At 39.9% G+C, this 20,904-nt stretch overlaps 1 protein-coding gene across 2 annotated transcripts in view; it reads left to right on the top strand.

Annotated features, from left to right (window-relative positions):
• Nucleotides 1–20,904, top strand: part of UST (uronyl 2-sulfotransferase) — a 167,406-nt gene that overhangs the window by 49,133 nt on the left and 97,369 nt on the right. For both annotated transcript variants that reach the window (XM_035538687.2, XM_035538688.2), the window contains exon 2: nt 12,184–12,227. In XM_035538687.2, coding sequence (XP_035394580.1) covers nt 12,184–12,227 — 44 coding nt within the window. The remainder of the gene's footprint in view (nt 1–12,183; nt 12,228–20,904) is intronic.

Raw genomic sequence — 20,904 nt, 5'->3', positions numbered from 1 at the left:
TCAGTAATAAAGGCAACATTAGATTTTGAAGAGCAAAAATGTTTTATGGCAATTCATTGAATTATTAGAGCACCTTACAGAATGTTTACAAATCAATCTAGCAAATCAAGCACTGGTACAAAAATGAGTACATGCCTTGCTTAAGATCATGACAAGTGAGGCTGAAGGCAGGAAAACTTGGCTTTTTAAATCACGACATTTATACTGGACAGATATAGACAGATATAGAAGAAGAGAATTATTTCAGAAATGTTGAGTTTTATGTTGCTTGTTCCATGTGCAAAAATGACTTTTTTTCAGTAAAGGTTGAAAACTGAATTTGAGGGATATGTATTGCAAAGGGTTGGAATGGCAGGAATGGGGTCAATCCTGTCCTTTTGCATATGTAGGAGGTGAAGGGGTGCTCAAATGGAAAGGCAGGTTTAAGCAAAGTCCAATGCTCTATGATTGCTAAATCTTGCCTGTTATTTTTAAAGATGCAATTTCTGCATAGAAGTCCCTAAAATACAGAACACTTACACTGAGAAGTCTCTCTGTCATTAAAGTGCATTTGTTTGAGCCAGGTAGAAAGGAGTTAAAATGTCTTCATGAACTGAAGCCAGTAGCTGGATAGTGTGAAAATTGAGTAGTTTGGCCAAAGCATTTATAGTAATGGAAAATATTTACGTTAAATCATATTGAAGTCTAGAAAACCATCTGACATTTCAGTCTTTTTTGTAATAGAGATTAATAAAACTTTATGCTAATGTGTCATAAAGAAGAAATAGTTCATTTAAGTACGGTATGTTCCTTATCTCGCCTACTTATATATTCTGTTTTGCAGTTGTAGACTTCTAACAGACTTTGGCAAGAAATGCTACTTCAGTGTTTTATGCTTGTTAAACCTTTTGAGGAAGGGAAACTAATAATAGTTAAACAACTTGTATTTTTTTTCATGTTTTCTTCACAGAGGAAAGCAACACAAAGGCAGTTATGTGGAGTGCTTTTGCTTTCCGAAAGGTATATAACTGTAGGGAAGAGTTTTACAGTGATCTCCTAATGGCACAAAAAAAATTGATAGAGGAGAAGAAAAGGAGACAGGCTTTTTTTTTTTTTGTAATAAAAAAGCAGAATTATCTTCTTCTGTTTTCAGTAGCACTTTTTAAGATCAGATAGAAAGGGAGCCTGACTGTGAAGAAAGCAGAAGACTGTAGAGACACATATCTTGATCCTGCACACCTTCCTTAGATGGGGGGGTCCATTATCCTAAATGCAGCTGCGTCTGTAGCGATGTGTGACAAAGTCATAGCAACCATATGACCTGAGGGATGTTGTGAAAAGCATATGCACAAAAACTCATCTGCTTTTAGTATGATAAAAATATGAATAATTCTTTAGAGCTTTATGCAATCAATTATCTGTGAAGCACGTTCATTTCTTCTCCGCTAGGAAGATGCTGCTGGGGTCAGACTGCAGCCCCGAGCAGTTCTTGGAAATGTGCCTCCCGGGACAGGAACTTCAAACCAAACACCCAACAAACAACCCATTCTGGACAGCATTTGCTGCATAGTGCTTAATAATAATAACAGTAATAAAAATCTTCCTTGAATAAATGGTGACTTGCCAGCTGGGCGTTTTCCAAAATTCATTGACTTGCTGGTTTCCAAGATTGCCTGTGCAGGGGGAACAGAGAGAAAAAAATATCTGAAAATATCTGCATAAACACAATGAACAGGAATAAAACTTGCAAGTTGGCATAAGTTTAACTAAGCAAATAAAATCCTTGTCTCTGGAAAAACATCATGCAAAAGACCAGAGCTGATGTCTGGTACTGATGTAATAGGAAACTCTTGAGAATGGTATCATCTGAGAAGGTGTCTGGTCGATACAGATTCCCTGGAGTTCGCAGTCTGAATGGCAGAGTGAAGTGAGAATAAGAGGCGTCGCACTTGACAGGGTCTTCACTGAAGCTTCATCATTATGTCCATTGTCCAGCCATCATGCCCATCTTTAAATTGTCGTCACTTTGGTAAGGAGAGTCTTGTAAAGAGAAAGTTGATCTGTGGAATTGCAGTCCCAAACTTCCGATGTGCATTTGGAAATTCCCTGAATTTGATGTCCTGCTCCCCGGTGCAGGGGAAAGCATGAGCATTAAGAGGGGATGTGTCCTGACTCTGTCAGCATCTTTTGTCCAACAAAGTTTCTTCCTCTGTCTCATTCATTCTGCAGGTAACACAAAAAAAAAAAAAAAGGGGGGAAAAAAAACTCTGATGAAGGCAAATGGAATATCCTCATATGAATCTCTCACTCTGGAGGAGGAAGGAAACAGGCTTTTAAGGCTTAATCCTAAGAAGATTAGTTAAAGTGGAGTTTTTGCCAAGCTAGTGAAAGTATCACCAGACATTCAGCTGGAATGGAAGGATAAATGGAAGGATCTTTCTGAAAAGTTTTCACAGGGTACTCAAAGAAATCCAAAGGAAGCAAATTGGTATTCATTTCCCATCATCTCTCCCTGTGCTCTTCTTTTCTGCAATTTCCCCATTGTTTCCCATTCTGCTTTTCTGAAGATGTTGCTCTTACCTGAGTTGAAATTTTTATACTTGTTGTTACTGAGTTGCATCTAGTATTTTCAGGCCGTTTCATTGAATGATCGAGATCTTTTTGACTCTGTTTGTCTGTGGTGGTTTTAGCCAGCTGGGCAGCTGAGCTCCACCACAACAACACTCTCACTCCCCCTCCTCAAAAGGAAAGGGAAATATTATGAAAATGGCTCAAGGGTTGAGATAAGGACAGGGAGATCACTCAGCGATCATTGTCATGGGCAAAATTGACTCAGCGTAGGGAGATTAATATAATGTAGTGCCTATCACTAGCAGATTAGATCAGTGAAAAACTTAAAGCAAAATAAAAACACTTTCTCCCCCCCATACACCCTTACCCCCCATATACCCTCTTCTACTTCCTCCCCCCGGAGCAGCACAGGGGAAAAGAGAATGGGGGCTGCGCTCAGTCCCGATGCTTTGTCTCCGCTCCCTCACGGTTCCTCTCTGCCCCTGCTCCACGTGGGGTCCCTCCCACGGGATGCCGTCCTTCCCGAACTGAGCCTGCGGGGGCTGCCCACAGGCAGCAGCTCTTCAGGAACTGCTCCCACACGGCTCCGTACCACGGGGTCCATCCATCCCCCAGGAGCAAACTGCTCCAGCACGGGTCCCCCACGTGCAGCAGCTCCCCCCAGACCCCCTGCTCCTGCGTGGGCTCCTCTCCACGGCTGCAGCTCCGGCCCGGGGCCTGCTCCTGCGGGGGCTCTCCATGGGCCGCAGCCTCCTCCAGGCCACATCCACCTGCTCCACCGGGGGCTCCTCCACGGGCTGCAGCGTGGAGATCTGCTCCATGTGGGACCCATGGGCTGCAGGGGGACAGCCTGCTCCACCAGGGGCCTCTCCACAGGCCGCAGGGGAACTGCTGCTCAGTGCCTGGAGCACCTCCTGCCTTCCTTCTGCACTCCCAGCTGCTGTTGTGCAGCAGTTTTTTTCCCTCGTTCTTAAATCTGCCTCTGCCAGAGGCCTAACCAGCATCCCTGATGGGTTCAGCTGTGGCTAGCAGTGGATCCATTTTTGGAGCTGGCTGGAGCTGGCTCTGATCTGACATGGGGCAGCTGCTGGGCTCTTCTCATAGATGCCACTCCAATAGACTCCTGCTTCCCAAACTTTGCCACATAAACTTAATACAATGTCCCAGAGTTCCTCTGGTGTCAAATCCCTTTGTTTGGTATCGTTACCAAATTTAATACCAGTACTGTGTACTGCATTTTTCAAAAAATGAATGAAAATATTGAATGATAGGACACAGTACAACACCTAGGGAAATTTTGTTTGATTAAAAAAATATTAAGAAGTAAGGCTGGAATGGGATCTAAATTATTATGTTTGATCTAAGCAGCATGGTGATGCCTGTGTCATCCCTGGCAGCGCCTGCTTGATCTGCTCCTAAATATCCCTGGTGATGGCCAATCCTCACAATTTACTGCAACATCTTTCTGTGCTTAATCCTTTCAGTTTAAGAGTTTTGATATCTGTTTTCAGAGGATTGTCTTTCACTCATTCCTTTTCTGTGAATTCTCAAAGTGGTTAGTGCAGACTGCTGGCAGTTTCCCAAGCATGCAACGTGAATTTCTTTAAGTCTACCTCATTTCAGAATGTCATGTTTCTAACTACTCTCTTGCAGAGAAACTTGACAGTTTCTATGCGACGCAAATCGTTTTTGTATTCAGCCAGAGTAATTTGACACAGCTTCCACTGTTATTCTCATGTTAGCCAGTTAGGAAATAAAGTCGGGGGCCAGTCTTTCTGTCTGTGTGATTTGAATGGGTGGCATTTCAGCAGTCAGTCTCAGCTTGTCCCTCAAATTTTGAACAGCATGGTTTGCAGTGGCCTAGCGAGGACAATTTTTTCAGAAGGACTCCCTGAAGGGCACAGGGGAGTACAGTACTGTATTTATATAGAGAATTTACTCTGCCTTTTTGTGGTGGTGAATCTTTGCTAAAGAAATAAAGAAGTAAACACAAGTCATTGCAAAATACCTGGCACGCATTGTGACAGAAGGCAGGGTAAAAATCTTCCCCGAAAAGAAAAAACTCTTATTTAATCAGTGTTCACTTGCTGTGTGATATCAGAAAGCAGAATTTGAGAACCAGCTGAAAAACAGAGTGAAGATGAAGAACAGATTAATGCAGCTTTGAAATGCAGTTAGCAAAGAGCTACCTGGCAGTGGGGATAGACAGCAGTTATTGTTCTCATAGAGAAACGTGTTCAAGTAACATTGAAATAGTTTTGCTTAATGGCACCTCCTTTTTTTGGATGTTAGGGTTTTTTTCTACACTGTCTTGAGCACAGGAAAATAGCTGGTTTTCTTAGTTGATTTTATTTTGTTTTCTTCTCTCTGCCTCCAGTGGTAGTAAAGCAGTGTATTGACAAAACAAACAGTAAAATGAAACGCGTGCCTGTGCATTTGCAGTGGAAAGGTTTGTTGCCTTTCTGTTGCAGGCATGTTGAAACAAAGCTTAACCACACAATTCAGAGCTGTTTTGCCTTCTGGAGTCTCCTTTCTTTGCAGGATGTGTGTAGTGTGCACTTTCCCCTGCCCTGCCTGCATCTCTGCTGCACATGCAGGTTAGGAAAGGTCTCCCAGAAAGGGTCGCAGAGCAAAATATTCAAGTGCTTGGTCTGTACACGGGAAGAATACGTGATGATATGGCTAGTAATAGGAAGATTTTGAACTTTTATTTCAAACTGGCTGGTTCTGTCTTTGTTAGGTTGTAAGATGGAAGGATTTTTCTCCTTATTTGAGACCAGTTATAGCCAAGAGTTGTCATTATTGAATATTCAGATTCCATTTCATCTGGACAGCATTTCTAGTTTTTTATTAAACCATGTCTTTCATCTTGTAGAAGTGTAGACTGGAAAGTTTGTCTCATTAGAGCATAGAAACAAAGTTTAAAAAAAAACAAAAAAACAAAACACATTAGGAATATCACAAATATGAAATATCACAGGCATTGGTTTAGAATCATCATAGAATGGCTCAGGTTGGAAGGGACCTCATAGATCATCTAGTTCCAACCCCCCTGCCATAGGCAGGGACACCACCCACTAGATCAGGTCACTCAGGGCCTCATCTAACCTGGCCTTGAACGCCTCCAGGGACTGGTCATCCACAGCTTCTCTGGGCAACCTGTGCCAGTGCCTCACCACCCTCTGAGTAAATAATTTCTTCCTAATCTCTAATCTAAATCTCCCCTCTTTTAGTTTACAACCATTCCCCCTTGTCCTGTCATTGTCTGATTGAGCGAAGAGTCACTCTCCTTTTTTTTTTTTTTTATAAATTACCTTTAAGTACTGAAAAGCTGCAATGAGGTCCCCCCAGAGCCTTCATGTAGGCTGAACATCCCCAGCTCTCTCAGCCTCCCTTCATAGGAGAGGTGCTCCAGCCCCTTGATCATCTTTGTGATCCTCCTCTGGACCTGTTCTAACACATCAACATCCTTCTTGTGTTGGGGACCCCAGACCTGGACGCAGCACTCCAGGTGGGGCCTCACAAGGGCAGAGCAGAGGGGGACAATCACCTCCCTCCACCTGCTGGCCACTCCTCTGATGATGCAGCCCAGGATGCAGTTTGCCTTCTGGGCTGCAAGCACACACTGCTGGCTCATGTCGAGCTTTTCATCCACCAGAACCCCCAAGTCCTTCTCTGCAGGGCTGCTCTCAGTGAGTTCTTCTCCCAGCCTGTTCTCATGTCTGGGATTGCCCTATTTCCATCATAGTGTTTACAGTAGTTCACACAATTTGGATAAATTTGGTCATATTAGAAATTTGGTTTGTTATTTGAATGAAATCACTGAAAGTTTTGATTTTCTTCTTTTATTTATTATAATTATACATTCAGTATGTTGGAATGTAACAAATACAATTAGTATGGATGTTTTTCCTAAAAAATTGATCTATGGAACAATTTAACTCCCTAGCCTGATTATATTAAAAGGGAAACGTATAAGCAGTAATAGATTTGGACAAACTTGTAAGTATAAAGAAAGTCAGTATTTATATATGTGTGTGTATAAAATATATATAATGTATATATTTTTATATATATAAAGGTATTTTTCTTCCTTTAGAATCTTTCTTTGATATATGTTCTGCATTACTTCAGAACCTGCAGTTATTTAAACCCTCTATGTCTATATAATAGTAATATTCTTATATACATTACATATGTTGAATTACAAGTAAGTTTTCAAAAACTGTACTTGAATGCGCCGGTTTCTCTCCTCTTTGTGTTAGTGCAAACTTGCAGGTAAACAAATCTGAATTATATCTTAATGAAATTTCCAGGGTTCAGTGACTGGGAAGTAAAGCCAAATAGGTATTTTAGTCATCTTTCAGGTTCATTGCATGTGGTGACGTGGAATTAGTTTGATATGTGGCTTTGGGGTTATTTTGGGGGTATTTATGACTTTAAAAAAAATGAGAAATAACTAAGAGGTTTTGAAAGGCAAGAAAGGAAGCAGAAAAATGTATTTCAGAATGTTTTAAAAAATAATACTGTACATTTTTCCATTTTCAAAATGAAAATTTTGACAGGTGTTAGTCTTATGCTGAGGAAACCACTTGTCGGTACAGGACCTTTTATATATAATGGAAGAAATTGCAGTGAATCACTGTGTATTGCAGTGCAGACTGGTCAATAGGGTTTTACTATGTTGATCTTTTCTACACACCTGTGAAAAAAATCCCTCTGTTGAGGCTGGTACAGCTCTGCTGACCTCAACAATCAGAGGGTTTTCTTTCTATATTACATTTGAGCTGGGCAACATCACACTGCTAAGCTCCTGGTTTTCAAGTTGTAGTCCATATCCCCCTTCCTGCCTTTGATCCATAAAGAGCTCCAGGAAATGATGACTAAGAATGTCATATTATTTCAGATGTGTAAAAATCCACAAGATTTCTGAGGATGTCCACTGCTCCCTTGGAAAAAAAATAGAGACCTATAAAACGCAGAAGGCTGACAACAACCCCGGCACCTTCAGTCTGTTGTTTCTGGCAGTCCTGGCTGGTCTTGGTACTTGCTGCCGGCCACGGGCATCCTGTTCAAATTAACGCTCCTACTGGTGGAGCCCCCACAGTCTTTCCCGTCCTGGGAAATTTTTCATGGTGGAAAGAAAAGAGAAAGTGAGGAAAATGTGTAGTATAACTGACGATTGGCACTGGGGAGCCATGAACTGATTTTGATTGTGAGTGGCTTTTCAGATTCTTGTTTGAATAACTTTTGGCTGAAAGAAGAGCAGAACTAATCCTCTTCTGAGTAGTCATTGGCACTTTCATTTATTTTGTAGATGGTATGCCAAGAAACATAACATTGGCTAGTAGAAGTTTGAGGCAGTGACCAAGTGAAGAGAACAAAGTGGTGTTTTCAGAAGACATGATAAATTTGGCAGTAACTGCATCCCAGTTCCCTTAGACCACTTCTTGTGATCCCCACCAAGGGAAAAACCTGCTCCAGGAAAATAGTAAAAATGCCATATTTTCCATGTTGGCTTTCTCCCTTCTCCTCTGACCATTTTTTTCCATATGATATCTAAATTGTTCAAATGGAGTGCTTGTGTTTCAGTTACTATCAAAGGATCTTCAGTTCATACATAAGCCCATTTACCACCTCTTCCCATACTCTCCAGTCTTTTTTTCTTTTCTTTTCTTTTTTTTTTTTTAAGATGTTTTTCCAGGATTGCAATTAATCTTGTCTTCTGTGGTTATGAACTGCACACAGTCATGTTTGTCCTTAATCCTGGAGACTGACCATCTTTCTCTGTTTAAACTTGGCTTGCTTCAAGCAAAAACCCCCACACTTTAGTGATTCCAAGAAAAAAGGAACATAACCACAAGGTTTTCCCAAAGATTTTGCATACATCTGATTCACTTAACCTCAAAGATAATAAATTATGGAGAAAATTGGACTGCTTCCATATATTCACCATGTTCTGTAATAAAGCTGAACTCTTTTTTTTTTTCCTGAGACACGGGAGAAGACTGTGTTCAGTCAGTGCAAGTGTGTTGCTGAGCGTGTTTGTGGAATGCATAATACCACTGTTTTGACCGTGATTATTCTGTCTGCTCTGTTGTTTCTAATGAATGACTATTGTGCTATTAAAGGAAGGCAGAATAAGTTATAAGGCAGATTTTTTATTTATTTTTTTTAAAGAATAAATACTCTGTTCCAGAAAAAAAAAAATTAATGTCTCGTTGGATGACAGACAAGAATAAAAGCTTTATTAAAGGTTTATTAAAGGATTTCAGAAAAATCCTCTTAATAATTCAATGAAATAGGTTATTTCAGGAGAACGGAGTAGATTCTTAATGAAAAACTGTTGACTTCTATCACTTCAAACAGAAAGCAACACCACAGAAAGCATTTTCTCTTCCTGTGACATTTAGTAACGTCAAAAACGTATTTGTATAAGTTCTAGTTGTTGTCTTCCAGAGCATATAAGAGCTGAATAATCATATTCTCCATCTGAGATTAGCTGGTTGTGTTGATGTAGTTACAAAAATACTTCAGCCTGATGAACAGTGGTTTCAGTGTTTATGGTAGTCATTCCTAAGTTCCCAATTTTTACTGTGCAACTTTCCTTTTTTTGTACTTCTGTGTCATCTCTTAGTACAAAATAGTTCATAGATTGGCTTTACCTTGATATTTCTTCACTGTTGCAATACCTATCATGCTGACTTTTCTTTCCTTTTTTTTTTTTTTTAATTAACATAGTCTGATATGTATTCTCTGAGAAGTGGCACTAAAAGTTCATACATTTTGTAAATACCCAACTTAGGAGCCATGTGTAACATGCATGGCCTCTTCTTGTATTAGAAATTATTCTTTCCTGCAGGTTTTCTGCAGAAATATTCTGAGCTTGGTGTGCATTTTTCAGGATATTTCTGCACATGTTAAGGCTCAAATAGCATTGCCCTGCTTTTGCTGGCCAAAGGGAATGATATCTTCTATGATCTTCTAGATATATATCTTATATCTTATATCTAGATATATATCTTATATCTTATATCTTATATATCTTCTCAATGAGAGCACGTGAAGGACTTCACAGGGTTAATGAGCTGGCAGACAGACCACAGAGCCTGCTCGCTCCACGCCATCACAGCTGGATTTGTTGAATTATTTTAGTGTTTTTATTAAGGGTATGGTATGAATCGTACAGCAAAAGGTTTCACTTTTATTACTGAAAACAAATACTCATTTTAAACATGAACCTAAAAGAATACAGACTATTGAATTGGTCTGGCACACTGTGGATGCTGAAATCAGCTCCAGTTTATATGCCTGAGGAGCCCAAGTAGAAGAACTGGCAGGAGAAGGAAACTAACTCAGCACGTGGCATTTGGGGCAGTGTAAGGGAGTGGTGAATTTCTGCAGCTTTCCATCCTCTTCTCTTGATTTGTAAGGTATTCTGACTGGATTTCAAAGCAGTACTCTGAATTTGCTTGACTACTTGTGTCAGTCTTGTGATTATTTTACGTAGCCAGTTGTTGCTTCTGGATTTGAGTAAGAAATTGCCATGAAAAAGAGCTTTATAAAGTGGTCCAAAACTTGCTATTGTCTTAAAGTGGATACAGCAGTAACTAGACTGTGCTTAAAAAAAAAAAAAAAAAAAGTTAAGAGCAGAAATCAAGCCTACAGGATGCATGTTCGATGCCAGGAAGATTTGGATTTAATTTTAATAACTAAAAACTGACACAGGAAGGAAAATGCAGTATGCATACTAACAACATAGATTAGTGATACAGAAAAGTGAAATTGCTTAGTTATTGGCTCCTTAATTTTAAAGGATATCTCAAAAATGGTTCTTGTAATATATTTCAGATTCTCTTGACACTGCAGTCTAAGATATCATATAAACAATGGCTGTAATTATCTGTTTCTCAATAGAAGCCAATTCAAATCCTTCTCCTCGGCAAAATGAACTATGATGGGTGTTTGCTAAACGTGAAGTGGCAGTATTTCAGCCTGATTAATTACAAAGAGGTGAAAGTTGCTATGAAGCCTGATCCTACAGGAAAATTAACTTCTGAGTAAGTGCAGGAGGAGAAACACTAACAGGGCTTTCTTTGCACCACTCCAATGTATAACTCCACATTTTTCTGAAAAGCTTATTTTCGAGACCATCTCTATGTGTACAGGTGGCTATTTTACCAGAAAGCCATACAGGAGACTCTGTGAGCAGTCTGTGCACTGGAAGACTATCCTGGTAATTAGAATTATAACAGAGGAAAGGATAATAGAAATTTTTCATCCCTGAATATAGGGGATTGTTGAAATTATCCGTGGCATTAAAATAATCAGCCGTGTCATTCAAAGGGTGGGTATTTGTGTCAAATATATAGAAAGGTGAGTTTTTCTGCATCAGAATTATGGAAAACACTTGAACGGTAAAATAGTATACCCCAGAAGGTGACTCATGGCCACAGAAAAGTTGGCCTCCTGGACCCAGTTCTTTGTGTTTGTGTTTTTTTTTTTCTGACACTCTCAAAAATGATGTGATACACTATCCTTTTGGCCAGATTGACAAGAGAGGAGCTCTTTGGTAGCAAGTTATGTTTTCCCCAGCTAGCTTGTGTTCCCCCAGAGGCATCAACTGCTGCTCCTTCAACGCCCCAAGACTAGAGATGCTCACTAATGGGTCATACTTTTTAGAGACTCACCAATGTGACGTTTGAGTATTTAGTAGACACTTGTTAAAAGTTATTCTCATAGTCCATGCTGATGTAAGGTTAGTACAGAGGTATTTTTGCTGTCTTTGATATGAGGATGACTGAGAGGACATGTATGCATGGTCTGAGGAGAACTTCTTGGCCTGCTCCAAGGTTTTGTCCTCTGCTGGGACATGTTGGGAAAGCTCCTGGTTAATCCTTTGGTAGAAGGGTTCAGAAACGACAGCTGGAGAGGAGACATCATGTGGGAGAGGTTATTTTATTTATCAGTATGTGCATGTAAGTAATAGGTGAAAACTCTGAAATTGCTGCCATTTCTGTTGTAACTAGCTAAAAAGGGAGCAATTTAGAATTTCAGAAGCTTTTTTTTCCTGAAGATTTTCTTCTGAATTAAAAGAGCATCTTGAAAAGGCAGATGTAAGCACATCAGAATACAGATCCTATTCAATCTGTACAGTTCGGGAACAAAGGTGTAGCTTGGAGGTTGGGAAAAACCCTTGTTAGAAGGAAGACAGTGAATGCTTGTGAACTACATCAGAGAAAAATCTGTTGAAGGCCTTTGATACTTTACTATTTAAGAATCTTTTTGAGGTTAACTGTATTCATTTGCTTGAAGTGTACCAGGGTGCAGCTGACAGCTTTTGTCATGCAAATAATTGGATGCCATGACTGTTTAATTAAAGCTGCCTTGGCCCATTTAATTTTATGCTTTAAAAAAAAAAAAGTGCATCTAATCCTTTATCATAAATTTAGCCAAATCAAATTAATATTGTTTTTCTCATTTGAAGCAGAACTTAAAGCAGAGAGTATTTATTTTCCTTGAACTATTTGACACCACAGAACCAATGCAATAAAGGTACACTGTTTCCATGCATTGGCAAGTTTTGAAGTTGCATTGAATGAGTTTTATTTATTTTCACCCTTCTTTTTGTAGGAAATTCCACTTACTTGGATGACCACGGACCACCCCCTCAAAAGGTGAGCTGTTTTTATTTTGCATTTGCTTTCTTCTTGCTTGCGCTTTCTTTCATTTTATTTTTTAACTGTTAGTGTGTTTACTTGTTCTGGAATATGTGCAAAACAGCCTTGCTGAGTTTACATCAACAGCACTTGGCCTTTCTGACTTTTTTTCCCAGTGTTTTCAGGCATTTGTAAGTAACTTGGGTTAAATGTCTGGGTGATTAAACTAATGGGATTCTTGTCATTGAGTCAAGGGGAGATAGGATTCTAGTGATGAATTTTTTCTGTCAGCAAAGTCATGCGAAGACAAGATTTATCTCTCTTGGACAAGCGTCCCTTAATTGTTTTGGAAATCATACCAGTTGTTGCGATGTTGTTTTTCTTGTGAAGTATTTGCTTGCAAATGGTCAACTCCTGGTGAACTACTTTCATTCAGTGCTTGGGGGAAAAACTGTATTTGTGCTAGAATGTCCAATCTATAACTGTTTTCATTTTGTATGAATATTTGAGTATTTGTATGGTTATAGCATTGCAAGTGTGCAGCAGGACGCCTGACACCACTGTGAGAGCTAATAAGGGAAGTGAAGATGGCCTTTTTGCTGGTAGCAGTTCCTGGAGCATGGGCTCTGCTGCAGAAGCAATCCTTTCAAGCACAGTGGAAGGATATATTTAATAAATGTACATAATGAGCCATTTTATGGGGATAGAATATACTTTTCCTATCAAGTATGGCTGTGTGTTGGTGACTGTACCCTTACCGTAATCATGGCATCTCATGACATTACAGGTGAGAGCCAACATTGCGATGGTTTCTTCAAGAGGAAGAAGTGGAAGCAGAAATTTAGAGTCTCTTGTGTTGTTTTGTTTTGCTGGTTTATCTTCTAAAACCTGATTTGATACTATCTTGTATCTGTCTTTCCAGACAGCAAGGCTCTAATAACTCCTTCTGTATAGTAGCATTTTCAAAAAAAAAAAAAAAAAAAAAAAGATTTCTCCTGCTGTTTTAATTTCTCCAGATTCACTTTATTTCTGCTGGTACAGTGTGTTATCTTACTGAGGTATTTGGGTAGAACTGTGGTTTTGCAGTCTTTATGCTGGGCAACTGTAACACTTCAAGGTGCATTTTTTATGAAAGTTTCCTTTCCAAATTATGCTGAATTTTCACTGTTACTTGTAAAACACCAAAGCAGAAGGGGACATACTTGAAGTAATGCTGTTTTAATGGGACTTAGATGCTTGAATGCTTTTCTAAGCTCTCTTGGCCTTTCAGTAGAAATTTTACCTACTTTAAGAACTTCTTGTCAAAAGGTGAAATTCTGTGATCACTTCAAGCCAAAAAAGTGGAGTGTGCTGATGGAAGGGTCGTTTTTCACAGTGGTGCAGGATTCCCACTGGGCTGATACAGCTGTTCATGTGGGAGAGCTGGAGCAGTTACCTGAAAATGCGTATTTCTTCTAGTTTAGTTTTCAGACGGGTTGCTTCACTGATGTGGCCCCCTGTGAATGCCAGTGCAGCAGGTAAGAGGAGTAAGAGATGGGGTGGAGATGAAGAGCCACTCATTCTGATGGCATTTCCCACTCATGTCTGTTTAAAGTGACCATGAAATCACATCCTGAGCCTTCAGTTTAAATGCCTTCACTTTAAATGCTCAACCACATGTGTAAGATAGTGTGGTGAAACGGTTGGCTTTTGGTCAGAGGAAGTAGGGTAATGTGGAAACAAATTTGATTTAACTCAGTTCCCAGTGAAAGCAAGCTACTGGGATTCTTCACTTTATTTTTTTTTCCCTGCAAATTCTGTGTGCACATGAGATCTGTAACTTTCGCTCAAGTTTGTTACGCTCAAGTTCACACAGTCCAATTAAAGAGGGATGGTGGACTTCTGATTTTTGTCCCCTCAAAGAACAGAAGTTACTTGTGTTTTCTGCATGCACAAATGCAAACGGCTGTATACAGAAGTGATTTAATCACCTGTTAACTTAATCATTATTAACTGAGATTGGGGTGAGAGGGAGGTAGAGGGGAAGTCTAAAGCTAAAAAAATGTTCCATACTTAAAATTAAATTAGTACCCTCTTGTGGTCTTTAAATTTTTTCCTAATTATTTGGGTAGTCAACTTCTGTTTCCCAAAAGTACATCAGCCTCCATGATTGTGTTTGCCTGGTCTCCACAGTGAACCCTCAGCTCCAAAGAACAAAGCAATGCTTATTCCAGACCTGTAGTTTTCATGCTTGCATTTGCATTCAGATATGCTTAGCTGTACCAGTAGGGAAAAGGCATTAATCTAAGTAAGAGTTCTGAACTTTGAAAATTTTATTCAGATTTAGCATTTTGGTAACTTTTACTTCAGGAATTTTGTTTTGCTGATGAAAAGTACTGTGGGTAGCAACTATGCCCCAACGGATAGTAGCCATTGGCCAGATTTATCCAACCCAGACACTTTCCTGTTTACATTGGGAAAATTTCCTTGCCTTTCTAAACATAGTTTGAGGCTGTGTGAACACAGCCTCATCCAGCTGGAACTCAGCTGTCTCTAGAAAGGCCAGCTGATTAGGTACCTAGGTGACTGATTGTGTAGGTAATCTTTGATTAGCTGCCTACATGGTCAGTAAAGTTTTAGGGCTTTTCATGTAATCATCCTCACTCCTGAAAGCTTGGTGGATAGCTCAGTGGAATAGCAGGATATAGCCTTGTATTAGTCACAGGTAATTTGCTTTTTGAAGTATTTGCCTGTGTTTAGAGACACTGATAACAGATGATGTGGTGGTTTTACCCTCCTACGCAGCTGAGCTCCACTACAACCACTCTCTCACTCCCCCTCCTCAGAGGAAAGAGGGAGAAAATGTCATGGAAGGAGCTCAAGGCTTAAGATAAGGACAGGGAGATCACTCAACAATTACTGTCAGAGGCAAAACAGACTCAGCATAGAGAGATTAATAAAATGTAGTGCCTATCACTAGCAGACTAGAGCAGTGAAAAACTAAAAGCAAATTAAAAACACCTTCACACCACCACCACCCCCCCATACACCCTCTTGTACCTCCTCCCCCCCAGAGCAGCACAGGGGAACAGGGAATGGGGGCTGCGCTCAGTCCCTAACGCTGCTTCGTCTCCGCTGCTCCCTCACGGTCCCTCTCTGCCCCTGCTCCACGTGGGGTCCCTCCCACGGGATGCCGTCCTTCCCGAACTGAGCCTGCGGGGGCTGCCCACAGGCAGCAGCTCTTCAAGCACTGCTCCCATATGGCTCTGTACCATGGGGTCCATCCCCCAGGAGCAAACTGCTCCAACATGGGTCCCCCATGGTCTCCCTCCCCTCACCCTGCTGGCCACGCTTCTTTTGGTGCAGCCCAGGATATGGTTGGCTTTTCGGGCTGCAAGTGCACACTGCCTGCTTATGTTGAGCTTCTCATCAACCAACATCCCCAGGTCCTTTTCCTCAGGGCTGCTCTCAATCCATTCTCTGCCCAGCCTGTATCTGTGCTTAGGATTGCCCTGTCCCAGACGCAGGACCTTGCGCTTGGCCTTGTTGAACTTCACGAGGTTTGCACAGGCCCACCTCTCAAGCCTGTCCAGGTCCCTCTGGATGGCATCCCTTCTCTCCAGTGTGTCAGCCACACCCACAGCTTGTTGTCATTGGGAAACTTGCTGAGGGTGCACTCAATTTCACTGTCCATGTCACAGACAAAGATGTTAAAACAACGCTGGTCCCAGTACTGACCCCTGAGGAACACCACTCGTCACTGATCTCCACCTGGAGTTTGAGCCGTTGACCACAACTCTTTGAGTGTGACCATCCAGACAACTTCCTTACCGAGCAAGTGATTCATCCATCAAATCCATGTCTCTCCAATTTGGAGACAAGGGTATTGTGCAGGATAGTGCCAAATGTTTTGCACAAGTCTAGATAGATGATGTCAGTTGCTCCTCCCCTATCCACCAATGCTGTAACCTCATCGAAGAAAGCCACCAGATTTGTCAAGCATGATCTGCCATAAGTGAAGCCATGTTGACTGTTACCAATCACCTACTTATTTTCCTTGTGCCTTAGCATAGTTTCCAGGAGGATCTGCTCCACGATCTTGCCATGAGGTGAGACTGACTGGCCAATAGTTCCCTGGGTTTTCCTTATTTCCCTTTTTAAAAATGGGGTTTGTGTTTCCCCTCTTCCAGTCAGTGGAAACTTCACTGGACTGCCACGACTTCTCAAATATGATAGACGGTGGCTTAGCAGCTACATCGGTCAGTTCCCTCAGGACTCAGATGTATCCCAACAGGTCCCATGGAGCTGTGCACCTTTAGGTTCCTTAACTGGTCTCAAACTTGATCTTTTCCTACAGTAGATGATTCATCATTCTCCCGGTCCCTGTCTTTGCCTTCTGGGGCTTGGGCTGTGTGGATAGAGCTCTTGACAGTGAAGACTGAGGCAAAAAAGTCATTGAGTACCTAAGCCTTCTCCATATCTCAGGTAGACAGGTCTCCCACTTCCTTCCAGGGAGGGCCCACAATTTCCCTAGCCTTCCTTTTATCACCGACATACCTGATGTACCTATAGAAGCTATGCATGGCTTCTATACACGATACAGCTTTCTTTATTAGTATGCATAATGAATAGACAAAAAAAGCCCTTGATTTGTTTCTTGCAATCCTGGCAGTCACTTAACCTGGGAAGTATATCCTTGTCTTGCTGCATTCAACTGGGGTCAGTCCTACTTGGTGCTGTTATGTGAAGCTCTCCAGTGTTTTCCTAATGCCAGCTGCATTAATCAGAGGGAATTACAACATGCCATGAAGGAAATGAAAATATGAGAGGGGTATTTGGTAGGTTTATGAGGTAAATTTTAGAATCAAAGGGTTTCTAATTTTGTGTGTCTACTTTAAAATGCTTAAGAAATAGGAATGAAGTTAATGAACAACAATTCATTGTCCAGGGTTGAAATGAATGATAGTGATATGTATGATCAGTGATACGTAGTTGTAGAAGAAAGCCACCAACAGCTGATACTCACTGAATAGTAGCTGTTTTGCAGAATTTATTGTAATATTTTACTGTAAATCATATTAGTTTTGGTTTTTCATCATGGCTAGGTGCCTTTTTTAAAAAAAATTTTGGTTTACGTACCATTTTTTTCCCAGTGGAAGAACTGAAAGTAGCACCTTTTCTCTGAACAAGGAATAGCATGCTTACATGTCAGGAGGTCAGGGTTCTGGGTTGCTCTGTCAAATAAAGGTATCAGCAGCAGTTTTCCCAGTGCAGGTAGACAAGGAAAGTTTTGTTCAGTGCCACAGATGAATATCACCGAGGTGGTTCTGGTTCTCCCTTTACATCCCATTCAGCCAGCTTTTCCAGTCTTCCCCCAGGTGAGGCTTCCCTCATTGTTAAGGGGAATGTGCCAGTGGTATGAAGGTAACACACCTCGCATAGGCCACTCTTCTTTGGTCCTTGGGAACTGAAGGCTTGACCAGTGATTTACTAATCTTAGACTTTCTCTAGTTCCAAAATACATCTGTCTGCGCTTTTCTGCGTGTAGAAGCAACTTCCAGTAACACTAACATAGCCTGATCTTGCTGGTATTATTAGCATGTGGCAGATAAAAAGGGAATACATTTGAGCCAAACATAACCGCCTATTCTATCAGTAAAAATTAACTCTTGAAGTTAAAGCATTGGATTTCCTAGTTTGAGTGTCTATCTCATTCTCTTGTGTTTTTTTTTGTTGTGTTTGTTTATTTGTTTTCCTTATAAACATCTGAAAAGGTTAATTTTAAGCTTTTTGCAAGGTTTTCGTTTGTTTATCCATTCCATGTAGATCGGAATCTAAGTAATGCCTATCAATGACTCTAGCCTATTGTAAAAAACACTTGTGAAATTGATGCTAATTAGTGGCAGATGATGTTCAGTGGATTTTTTTCTTGTGTGAGCATTTCAGTGAATAAAAATGGTGTACTCTGTTCTAGTATTTGAGCTAGCTATTTCCTTAGCGAATCAGATGTTTTTTCTCCATCCATGAGGGTGAACCTGACCTTTGAGGGCTAATGATGTGATCTTCATCAAACCTACTATTTTTACTGATGAGAGCTTCTCCCCTGAGAACTTGCTAAGAGCATCAGGATACATCCCTCTTTTGGTGCAGCTGATATATATGTGTAAAGGAGCTGTGCACACAGATGACAAATGACTTTCAAGTGGTCCCTTCTCTTTTTCTTGATCAGAGCCTGTCATGGCTCTGATGCCTTTTGGCAGCTGTTTAGGTGTCAGTAAAATCTTGTCCTTAGCACTTGTGTGACGGTACTTCAAAGCTTTAAGTGAACACAAAAATGGATGTGGTCAGGATGAGGTCAAAACAACAACAACAAAATGCGTGCACAAAATAAAATTTAAATTGATTTTGTTGTTTGAAGCTGGAAAGTGGATAAATTCCTTCTACACCGTTATTTTAGTTATTACCTACTACTTATGCACTAATTGTTCATGTTTTCTATATGGATCAAGACTACAGGAAAATATAGCAGAAATCTTGAGCAGCCTTTGATATGCACTGTACCCATTCATTGCCACACACAGCTATCAAATACATACTTTCTTTTAATTATTTTACTTTGTCATGATGTCAGCATTGCCTCCATTACTTTGAGTTTTCATATTCATCAGGTTTGCCAGCTTCATTTCTTCCAATTATTTCGTAGCACTACAAGGATAACAGCCAAGAGTTGTATATTTTTCTTTAAGATTTTTTTTTTGAGTGGATACTTCCTGTTTCACTTGAACTTTTGCTTTATTGCTAGCAATCTTTTTGAGAGCATGGGTTTCTACTCCTGTAGTGCTATACGCTATTAAGTGATCAATTTGTTAGGGATGAATTAGTTGACTTAAAAAACTACACAAAAAATGACTGCTTTCTTTCATTCTTATTAGGAATTTTAAAATCATGAATCAGAAGTGTCTGTGCTTTTGATAGAATTGAAGTTCTCTGTTCTAAAACAAATGGTGGATAATCTTTGAAGCAAGCTATCCTATAGTTTGCTGCAGTCTAGGTTAAACACGGAGAAACAGTCAATCTGGATGAGGGTGGAGGGAGGAAGGCAGAAATTTCAGTGATTTAAAAATAGCCTATCCTGCTTATAGGGTGAAGAACTGTTTATGACATGATTGTGCAGTGTGAAAGTTTTCATCTAGCAAAAATTGTCAGAATTCAGAAATGCTGAAATACAGTAAGTAACTTCCTGCAGTTGCAAGACTTATTACATGGATGATAAAATCAAAATATTAAAAGAGAATTCTGTGTCTTAACAGCAAGGACCCCCCCCTTCACAGTTTGAAGTACTGTTTTACTGTATAGCTGGGCTTCTGAGCCTAGTACAATCAATAAATACTTAGATTTAAAAATACATATTAAATACTTCTCAATTTCCTTAATTTTATTAAAGGGTTGTAAAATAATAGTTGAAATATTGGCAATCATTATTTTATGTTCTTCTGAAATTGTGTTCTTGCTTATAAATTACAGTATCTCAAGAGAATAAAAATCTGATTTTCCAGAAGATTACACCATTGTATATTATTTATAATCAGTTGGAATCCTCCTAAAGCTATAGCTGGTGAATGATGTAGCGCTCTAGTATTAGCAAGACATTGCCAAAAGCTACAATATAATCTGCACTATTAAGTTTGAATTGTGTTGTAAAAATATTTGAATAGTTCTAGAGCACTAATTTCTGTTTGGTTTGTTCATATTCATTTACTGATATAGAATCTTCAGGAAAATAAATAGTTTTACGCTGTTTTTCCCCAAAATAGAGAATATTATTATTTATTTTTTTCTTCTTCAGTTCATAGTATATCAGAAACATGTTCATATGGGAAGGTTGATTGATAGTAAATGGACAGTACAAAGAGACTTGGGAAATTAAAGCCAGACTGCCTGTCCCAAGAAGATAAATCCATGAGGGATACTATGCATGCTGATATCCTGAAAAAGTTCCAACAATGGAGAATTTGCTTTTTACTAAGCCTTACATTTTCAGCCTCCCAATTTTGAAAGACTGAGCAACTACAGGGATGCAGGTTTTGTGAATGGTAGCAGTCTGTAGTTTTCATCTAACTTATTTCAAAGATGCTTCGAAAGTGTCTTGTATTTGATTTGTACTCTAACTGTCAAGCTGCATGCATAGTTAAAGGTGGATTTTTCTTGCCTATGGCGTTAACACAGCAGCCACTCCAGTATTACACAAAACAGAAAAATTCTGATATCACCAACTTTTTGACCCGTAGGTTTTGTTTTATACCATGTACAATAGCTAAAAAACTGTCCAAGGCATTAGTGTCCCCACTGCTGAAGCTAATAGAGCTCTGTATTTTCATTGAAATTTAGGACATAACTGTTTAGGACATGTACTGTGTTGATTGTTGTTTACCTGCTAAGCATCCTTGCAGATCATTTCACAGCATATGAAGATCTTTTACAGATTGCAGTTTCAAATTTCCAGCTGCGCAGTTCATTCTCCCTGCTCTTCCCCTTCATGACAGGAATGTATTCATAAACTAATAGTTCAGTTATATTATTCAGTTATATTCATAAACTAATAGCACAGAAGGACATTATAGTCACTTAGTCATATCCACTCAAATAAGAATACTGTTGTATCAAATATATTCCAATGGATATATGTTACAGTACTTAAGAAAACTTAGAAGAAATA

This window comes from Cygnus atratus, chromosome 3 (genome assembly GCF_013377495.2).
Source record: "Cygnus atratus isolate AKBS03 ecotype Queensland, Australia chromosome 3, CAtr_DNAZoo_HiC_assembly, whole genome shotgun sequence".
NCBI lineage: Eukaryota > Metazoa > Chordata > Aves > Anseriformes > Anatidae > Cygnus > Cygnus atratus.
The sequence above is the reverse complement of the archived record's forward strand: the minus strand, read 5'-3'. Positions and strand labels throughout refer to the sequence as shown.